This window comes from Callithrix jacchus, chromosome 12 (genome assembly GCF_049354715.1).
Source record: "Callithrix jacchus isolate 240 chromosome 12, calJac240_pri, whole genome shotgun sequence".
NCBI classification, from domain to species: domain Eukaryota; kingdom Metazoa; phylum Chordata; class Mammalia; order Primates; family Cebidae; genus Callithrix; species Callithrix jacchus.
In genome coordinates, this window is record NC_133513.1 from 100961743 (window position 1) to 100972073 (window position 10331).

The 10331-nt window shown below is 40.3% G+C and overlaps 1 protein-coding gene across 1 annotated transcript in view; it reads left to right on the plus strand.

Annotated features, from left to right (window-relative positions):
• LOC128929180 (uncharacterized) overlaps positions 1-9966 on the plus strand; it is a 221368-nt gene extending 211402 nt beyond the window's left edge. The window contains exon 3 of the mRNA XM_078346862.1: positions 7534-9966. Within this exon, the coding sequence (XP_078202988.1) occupies positions 7534-8440 (907 nt within the window). The 3' untranslated portion in view covers positions 8441-9966. The remainder of the gene's footprint in view (positions 1-7533) is intronic.
• The last annotated feature ends 365 nt before the right edge of the window (positions 9967-10331 follow it).

Below are 10331 nucleotides of genomic sequence, written 5' to 3' on the forward strand. Positions count from 1 at the left end.
GTCTCTCTAGCCTCAACAGCCAATACGGAGAAGTTAAATGACAAGACATATTTTTGTCCTGGAAAACATGCTAAAAATGATCTATATGAATAACTCTATGTGAGTTACTCATAGCTAGAGATGGAGGACATGAAAAAAAGAAAACAAGCCAGTGAGAACAGGTAACACTGGAAAGGGGCACACTTAGATTTTTCCACTCACACCAAGAGTGCTCTCTACCATCCCTCTCAATGAGCTTAGGAAGTGTCTTTGTAAGAAACTTCCAGATAAACCCATATGCAACTCATGTATCTGCTCTGCCACTTTTTAGATAGCTAATTTGGAGCAGGTGTCTTAACTCCCCTGAGTTCCAAATGCCATAGTGTGGGACTATGGAGGTAATACCTTTACAGGGTCGCTGTGATAATTAAATTAACTAATGTAGTAATATTATGTCATGTGTTTGCAGAAAATTGCTCAAAAGATGTGATTTTTAACTTCTTTTATAATGTAGATAGCCTATCCGGCTAAAGCAGAGTTTCCCTAGTGTTCAGCAAACTCCCCCAGCTCCATTGCCAACCTCAGCCCCCAACAGATACAAGAAAAACTAAAGAAAAAATGGGTACCTTCAATATAATGGTGTTCAGAATTTAAAATAACATTCGCATCAACAGGCAATGAGTAAGTGTTTACACGGTGTTACGAATGTGTCATCCCCAGGTTATTATCTGGGGAAGATGTGTGAGAGCTGGCATTTTATTTCTCTAAATTCTAATAATTTTAGGCAGGTGAAATCTTGTAAAGTCAGGTGAAACTGGAGAGTAAATGCTGGAAGCACCAATTATAAAGAGGGTTGTTAGGGCACAGTCAACTTGGTTAACTTAAAGTCATAAAGTTGTCCATACTATCCCTCTTGGGTCAGAAGCCAGCAGGGAGATTCAAATGCCAGCTCTCACACATCCTCCCCAGATTACAAGCTGGGGATGATACACATTCATAACACTGTGCAAGCCACTTATTCATTGTTTTCCCTCTTGTCATCTTGCCCATATTGCCCTCCTCCTTCTCATCTTGCACTACACATCTGTTGGATAAATAGGTAAGCAGGCACCTCACTCACGGTAAGTCTTATTAGTAACCTGTAAGGTCAGGTTTTAAAGTGAATAAGTAACCCAGAAGTCAACCTAGACTAAGCAGCTTGCTCTACAGCACAGCACATATCACTTGTTAATGTTCTCCTGGAACGCAGAAGTCCTGGGCCCTATATCTACACTTCCCAATCATGGTCCCTTATGGGCAGGAGCACAGACTTCAGCCAAAATATAAACTATAAATACCACTGTGTCTCTGTTCCCCAGATCATGTCAAAACAAACAAACAACAACAAACCCCAAGCAAGCCCAGGTATCAGTGGAATGCTGCGTCCTAAGTTTGTCTTTTTCCAACAACGGATGTGTGTAAATCACACTGATGGATCAGCAGTTCTTCTGTTTCATCTCCCATAGAATACAAATAATGGTATCTGTCTTTCTCATCCCTTAGGATGATGACGAGAATAAAACTGAAGTAATGTGACAAAAGTCTTCAGAAGCGAAGCATTTTAAAAGGCAAAAGGGTATCTTACTGATCTAAGGTGATAGAGAAATATTCCAGAGATCTATAGAAATCTTTTATGTACATGTAGGATTTCCTACAGAGCATTCTGGTCCTTTTTTTCCCCTACCTATATTTTAAATTAGGCTCTGTTCTTTCACTATAAAACTTGCACAGTAAGCTTTCACCTTTGTTTCTTGCCAAGCTTTGACTATTGCCTCCATTTCATCTGAGCAGAGCCAGCTCACATCAGGAGTGACCATTTCATGCCCTGGAGTCTGGATCCCCCTCACACTTCCCATGTGAGAAATCAGCATAAAAAGAACCAGCATCCAAGATGAGATTTAAATGTACAAATCAGAGCAATCATGTCTTTAAGGGAAAACATATACTTTTTTTTCTGGGATTGATTTTCAGTTATTCCTTGGGCATGAAATATACCCACATTCATTCTAAAGTAATGTTACAGGTGAGGGAATGTTAATCTCTCTGATCTCTACATTTGTTCTTGCAGTTCCTTCATCTATCTTGTACTTAAGTCCATTTCAAGATGCTCCTTTTAAACTTATCTCTAGTGTTCATGATCTAGGTTAAGCACCACTCTTCCCACAGTCCTTCATAACCATCTGAGCCAGAAGGTTCCCATCTCAGCTTTACTCTCTAGCACTTTAGTCATTCAGGAGGTATTCTTCTTCTTCTGCCTCATATGAGTGTAACATTTCGTACCACTTCACACACATCCCAGGATCAGCGACTGGAACATAACAGGTGCTCAGAAAATATCTGCACAATTTAAAGTTAGTAAGAAAATGTGTACAGGGTAGTTAGCATTTTCTCTGTCAGAGTTAATACTCTGTGAATATTTGCAGTTATTAACTGCATTTATAAATTAATAATTTTATTCATTTATCATGAATAAAATACTCCACGTATTTTTGTGCTCAGTTACCTGTTTTTTATTGTTGTTGTTTTGTTTTCGTTTTGAGATGGAGTTTCACTCTGTCACCCAGGGTTGGAGTGCATTGGCCTGATCTTGGCTCACTGCAACCTCCACTTCCTGGGTTCAAGTAATTCTGTGTCTCAGTCTCCCAATTAGCTGGGATTACAGGCATGTACCACCATGCCTGGCCCCCTTTTTTTTTTTTTGTATGTTTAGTAGACACAGAGGTTCACCATGTTGGCCAGTCCGGTCTGTAACTCCTGACTTCAGGTGATCCACCCACCTCGGCCTCCCAAAATGCTGGGATTACAAAAGCATGAGCCACCATGCTTGGACAATTCTACAGTTTTGAGAGTCCTAAGAAAGATGTAAATCATCCCCAGAGTCAATATTAATTATCTTTCCTAGGAGGTAACAGTAAATTTCAAAAAGATTTAAATTCTGTTTCTAGATTATGCATTTTGTAGCCAAATATTTCATGTCTGCCAAAACAAAAATGATATAAATCAAACTAATATGCTTTATATCTCACTGCAAATATCAATTGATTTAATTAATATCTTTCAAATTTCAAGACTTCTATAAACATATATGCATATGAATAACAGGCAAAGATGCATACTCTCAATCAAAGGCATCGAACAATGTGGTACCTTTGCTATCCCCGAGCTTTGCACATGCCAGGTGCTCAACACTTTCAGGTGGAAGACACTAGCACATTGAATGAAACCTGGGTGGGGCTTCGGAAAAGCTACTGATTATGTTGTCAGAAAGCAGAACACAGGTAGTCTCTCTACTTTTAAGATAGATATTAAGGCAGTCTTATATTGAACGTAGGTCTGTCTACCTTCCTATTTTGTGCTATTTTCTTCTATAGCACCTTGCTTTTCATGCCACATTACATTTGCATTTTTGATTAGGATCAGAGCTGATCATGAAACAAAAAACAATGTATGTTTGCTAAAGAATGCCATTTATGGTAATACCTGAAAAGTCAGATGAAAAAATCTTATCATAAACACCAAACACAGTTTTCAGTCAATTTTGAAATTAGATTAAGTTGCTCATTCAGAAATGTATTAACAAAGACCAGATCTCAAGATTTCCAATGACCTAATGATCAAAGAATCACTCAAGCGTTGACTTCAAGACTCTAAAGATGAGGACAGGGTGAGAGCAATGCAATTACTACTGAAGATAAAGAATAAAATGTGACAGACATTTATTTTTCCACAAGAAGATGAAGCTTCTATTACCAACATTTGCCGGCTCACAGCTGCCAATAAAATCCATGCAAGATGAATAATTTTACAGACAGGTTTTAAAAGGATCTGATTTCTAAGTTCTACATTAAAAGTCTGTAAGGCAAGCTAGGTTTTGGAGTCAGATCAATGTGAATTCCAAATTACGTTCTATTCCTGACCATTTGTATCATCTTGGCCAAGTCAATTATCCCTTTTTTAACCTTAGTTTTGTGTAATGAGAGTAATAACCCCACCCTTCCCAGATTATTGTCAAAATGTAAAAGATGCTAAATAAAAGCATTTAATTAAAAGAAAACAAAACAAAAAACTTGGCCCAGTTTAATTACCAAGGTTGTGTTGAAATGTGTGGTGCTTAAAAATAGCTGATGGCACACAGGCAGATATCAAACAACCAGGCAGTCATGTGATTGAGAATGTAGCATTAATGCCATTATAATGATGTACGTTAAGTAATACAATGCAGATAACTGCCTTTGTTAATATCTCTTTGAACTACATTGCTAATGCTAAAGAGACCGACAGTGAACAAGTGAAACACTTAAATTATGTTTAGCCAAAAAATGTGAAGAAGAGATAATAATACTATCTACCTAATAAGAATTTTGTATGGATTAATTAGCTAATGCTGGTTAGCATTTGAGAATGCAATAAAAGACAGAATTATACACACATTCACAAACACACACACAAAGCACTAAATATTATATATAAAATTAGATCATAGCACATGACATGTATAAAATGAGTGGTGCAAAAGCAACATGTTCTTGTTCTTGACTAATTGTCTTTACTAAGCATCTTTCATATCACAAGATTCCCCCACTGGGTCTAGATCTTGCAAAGGTTCCCATTGAGAAAAGCTGTCCCATATGACAAGGCTGGATTAGTATCTGAATTTAAATCATGGCTCTCAAATTTTGGGAATTGCACTGAGCACATTCACAATATAAAACATATAAAACACACACAGACATACATAAACACAGGAAAGTACTAACCATGAACTAATTTTATATATATCTTTAGTGCCTTGTGTGTCTATGACTGTGTATATAATTGCCTTCCATTGCATTCTAAAATGCTAACCAGCATTAGCTAATCAATCCACACAAATTTCTGAGTACTAATCATGTGCAAGGCAAAGTTACATCTTCAAAGTCTGCCCCAAAAGCATCAGCAAAAAGAACAGGAGAGAGAGAGAGAGAGAGAGAGAGAGAGAGAGAGAGAGAGAGAGAGAGAGAGAGAAAGAGGAATGAGGCAAGGAAACTATCCAGAATTCTTGAAATGTTAGGTAAGCAGCCAATAATGACCATAAATTTGTACCTGTAATTCAGATGGTATTATAATCATTAGTCTTGCTTAGCAGCAACTTTTAGATAAATATCAGAGAACTCCAAAGAATGTATATTATGCTGTACACTGCTTCTTTCTAGGGTAGGATATCTAAGTGGGAAACCTATGTCTTCAATTTTATTAGATTTGGGGTTAATGAACTGTCCCCTTTATTAATCTCAGAGAAATAAAAACACTGGAAAGGCAATGACACATCCATGTGCAAGACTTTATAACAATAACGTCCTTTTATTTGTATAAAATTATGGGATTCTGTGGATTAATTCTGAGTGGCACTGATCCCATTTTACAGATGAAAAAATTCTAACACAAATTATTATTACAACTTTTCAAGGGTACATAACAAATAAATAGGACTAGAAGTCGGGTCTCCACTCTGCTTTCATTTAATTCAGTTTTCTCCAAGTTTCATCTGATCCTCCCTGCTCCAATTTACAATAATAACTTTAAACATTACCACCTCCATGAGGCCGAAACAGATACATGTGGTTAGATGAAACTGATTAGGTGTTTTTGAAACCATGTACATATGTACTGAAAAAGCAGTGTGTATGTGGATGAGGGTGCCGGTAATAAGAAATGGAAGACTTCAGAGGTGAGAGATCTCACTACTTAGCAAACTTTGGGAGCTCAAACATTAAGTCACTTCGCCTATTACTTACTATATTCAATTATCTTAGTAGACGCACTCCAAGCCATCCATCCGAAGCCTGACCCACAGAGTCTCTACTGGGCTTGTAAGTATAAGTGTGTGCACATGCACGCACATGCACACACACACACACACACACACACACACACACACAATTTGCCAGAGCATTTTAATCATTTCTTAAGTGAATATTTTGTTTGCCAAATATATATAATCTTCCATTCTTCTTCAGTTCAAAATCTTGCAAGACTAAGTAAGAAATAATTTGCAGCTTAGTTTAACAGTATCTATTTCTAGTCCGAAAGTTCTTTATTTCACAGTGCTTATATATTTGATGCATTTGAAGCCAGCAACTCTAAGTTAACTACCAAAGGAAGGGAAAATCTTTGTAAGTTTAGATTTAAGTGAGATGAGTATTTTAGCAGTAATGTGTTAATAATACTGAATATTTTACTGATATTAAAGATATGATTGTTAGGTAGGCAGTGAAGTCAAAGGTCCCCAGGAGCTAGATGAAATCTTTGCTGCAGTTATCTCAATAAAATTCTACAGAATGACATATAAAGCAGAACCCTTGTCCTATGGCAAGATACTAGAATAGTGTGGATGTTCTCAGGACAGGACTATCAATGATAAATGCTGTAATCAAAATTTGCCTTAATACAATCTGTAAGTATGTATAACAGAATTTCCAAGGAGTAAATCTTTGTTGTAAACTGCTCAAAACTTATTTTAAAAGCTAATGATGGGCATAAAGCACCATGTCTCTGGGAAGGTTTCTTGCAATCGCATTGCAAATGAAGGTATGGTGACTGATGCTGAGCTGGATAATTTGTGCATATTTCAAAGACTAAACTTGCAATTTCCAGATCTAACTTCCACTTATTTACTTACATGTCCAATTATTACCCACCCTTGATTACAGTGTTCTCTCTGCCTGCTCTCTGGTAGCTTTGACAACTTTTTAAATGGTCATTAATCATCACCACCAAAGCTGTTGTTTTCCTGTTTCTGCCAGTAAGAGTTTCCAGGTTCACTTTAAAACTGACAGCTCTGATAGGTTAAAGAGCTTCAGATTTATTCACCCAAACATAAAACATCATCTGACATGGCCAAAAAATCACTAGCTTTCAGCCCTGCTAGTTTCTCTGTGTCTTGGAGAAGCTCACTACACACCCACTCTCCCTCCCCAGGGGCAGCCTCCTGGAATCTTACAATGCCATTCTTCATATGGAAAGGTCTTTATTTTTGGTTTCACTAGCGGAGGTCAAGCAATGGAGGATGAACAGGGAGTTGTGGTCCCTTGGATATTGATGTTTCTAGGACTGAATCACATTGAAGAATAATCAATAATCCACAAGCTGGAAAGACACACACACACACTCACTCATTTTCATTCTCCCCCTCCCTCTCTTTCTCTCCTCACCACCTCAATGTAACTTCCAACTCCTCAGTGCCAGAGACAGGGACTACACTAGAAGGCAGAGATTGTCCACTGAGATCCTGTCCCCTCTAAATTAGCCTATACCTTTGTCATCACAGACAGGAGTCCTCATAAGCTTACAGCAGGTGAAGGGAATCCCTTGAGGGCAATGTCAGCCTGCCCTACACGTTAACCCTTTCACCACCACATACTACCTATTTACAACACCCTACTCATTCCCTGGTCCTCAGCTGCGCAAGTAGTATTGACAGAAAGTAGGCATTTATGTCCTTACTTGAAAGTTGTTTATTTTATTTATTTTTTCAAGTTTGGCGCTTAGAGATGAAGATGGAAGTTCCAGGAGATCTAGCCACATCTTGGAGGTGAAATACTTTCTGGAGCAGGTGGGCAAAGCCTTTATTTTGCATACTTCCCAAGTCAGAAGCCTCAAATCACCTTCCGCCCGTGACCCTCCAGCCCATCTTCACACTCGCCTCCCCGACCCCACCCCATCACCGCTCCGCTACTCCCAATGCTGTCCTGGTGGCACCCAGGAGCCGTCTTTGCGGGCGGGGTTCCCCTTCTTCGCGGACAGGCTGCGTGTGAGCCTCGGCTCCTCCATCCAGGAGCCAGGCCTCTTTCTTCATCTTGCTGAGGAGTTCCAGGCTGCTGTCGCCCCAGTTCCCAGGGGCTTTGCACTCCCACGGGCTCCTGCTCACCTCTCCCACCACTGGGCGCTGACAGCACTCCAGGAGCAAGGAGGGGCAGCAGGAGCCGGGCCTCGCACTGCCGGGGAAGGGCAGCCCTCTGGGGTCTGGGCCACGGTCCCCGAGGAGCAGAGGAGCCGCAGGAGCCGCCACAGCAGACCCCCGGACGCAGAGGACCCCTCGCTGCTGCGGAGGAGCGCGCTCAGCCGGTGCCAACTTTCCCGACCCGGGAGACAAAGCGGTGGAGGGCAGTCCGGGACCCGAGTTGGAGGCGCGGGGCTCTGCTCCGTGGCTGTGGGGGCCGGAGCTCAGGACCCCAACACCAGCCAAGACTGGCCGCGGCAGGGCTGGCGGAGGCGGCGCCACCCGGGGTGGCCGCAGGTGCTGAGCGAGGCGCCGCCACGTGGGTGGGAAGAGGAGCCTCAGGGACCGGCTGCCGCCAGCAGAGCCCCACATGGGGGCCGGGAGCTGTGTGTGGGGGGGTGCCCAGCTCCGCTCTCCCCACCGCCCTGCACCGCTATGGGCTGAGGTCAGCCTGCCAGCACCAAGGACCCTCCCTTTGCTCTTTACTGCGTTTCACTGAAGACTCCAGCCAGTGTCCTGGAGAGGAGAGGGATTCCTGCTATTCCTGCTCTGTCCCTCTCAGTCTCTACATTGGCACCTTGATGTAACCCACAGCACAGGCAGCGTGTCCTGGCTGAGAGGCACAGAAGGCCTGTGGGGATGGAGGTGGGGCCGTGTGTGGATAAAAAAGCATATTTTAAAAGTATATAAATTTAAGCGTGTGTCTGCATGTGTGTGTGTGTGTCTGTGTGTGTTTACGGTTTTTCCCATCAGTCGCCAGCTTTGCTCCCTTTTCTTGACCTTCTGTAGCCTTCATTGGATCTAAAACCAGTTTTGCATATTCTCATTTGAAAGAGTACTTCGTTACCAGCCATTTCTAAATGTTTTGTGCCCCTAACACTATGGTTTCCTTTAAAATACCACAAAGTCCTAGGGGAAAAGAAAAAGGAAATCAAAACTATTTGGGAACATTTTCGTTTGGAGCACACCAATGTAGTCCCAGGGTCTAGCTTTAAACCCAAGATTCCGTAGGAAATCAGGAATCTATCGGAGACATTTATCTACTGCATTTGTTATATAACTGGTGAACCAATTCATTGACCTGTATCATTCCCCACCTCACCCCTTGAAGCAGCTGGTATGCCTTCTGAATTCTTGGAAATAACTTTCCATATGGTTAGCAGTCTTCTATTTGGGTATAAGGTGCTCACCACAGTCATGCTGTGAGTTCTGGAGAATGACCACACTTGGTTGCTTAAAATTGAAAATAACCTAATTGTAACTGAAGAACATTTCTACAAAATAAGGGAACAGTATGTTCCAAAAGTGTCAGTGTCATGAAGTTGTCCTTCATGACTGGGAACTGTCAGGGAGGAAGGAGATTTAGGAGTAAGAAAACACGTCCTGTGATCTTGAATTAGATCTTAGCTCGAGAAAGGGACATTAGTAGGTCAGTTGGCAAAGTTGAATAAAATATGTAGAATGGCTGGTCATATTATATAAATCTTAATTTCCTAATTTTGAAATTGAACTGTGGTTGTGTCAGATGTTGTGGAAGCAGAATATAAGGCATATAAGAAATTAATTTTTGAAAACTGTATTTTGTTATTTTAAAATGAAAACAGAAAATAAATTTGGTCTGATAAAAATAACATAAAATGATTGGATTCAATGACCTTGAAATCTTCTCTGAGCCTAAACTTCTTCAAGCGTGTTACTAAAATATGTGCCAAGCCAGTTCTCCTGCTGCTGGCTAGTATAAGGTTCAAATGGAGATTTTAGGAAGGAAAAGAAAATTTGAAAATTGCAAATTGCAAATTATTTTTAAGCTTCAACATTTTCCAGTAGAAAGTTTGATTTTACAAGGGTGAAATGTCTTCAGAGTCTTCTGCCATCTTTACAAAACTAATAACACTCTTGTATGTACACAGTCAACAACTGATAAATGTCAAGACGATAACAGCTGTAACAATAAAATAGTAAAAATCGTATCATTCGTGTGTGTGTGTGTGTGTGTGTATAAAACTCCTCATGGAAAAAAATCTCTGAATCTGTGATCAGATCATTAGGAAGGTAGCAGAGCACCTGTTATTTACTAATAATTCACCTTTTACTAACTTGTAATGGGAAAGTTCTTATACAGGAGCTCATTTATAGAATGTGCTTTTGAAAGATACTTCACGTTAATTCTATAGACCGTTCTAAGACAAGAGCAAATGCAACCAGAAAAACTATCTAAGACTTTAAATTTCAGGGCATTCATGAACAACAGTGTCCTCAATGGTAAGTTGGCTAGATCAGTAATTAAAAGAACATGGAATATGCCTCCCAAAATACCTTTACTACACAGGAGTAA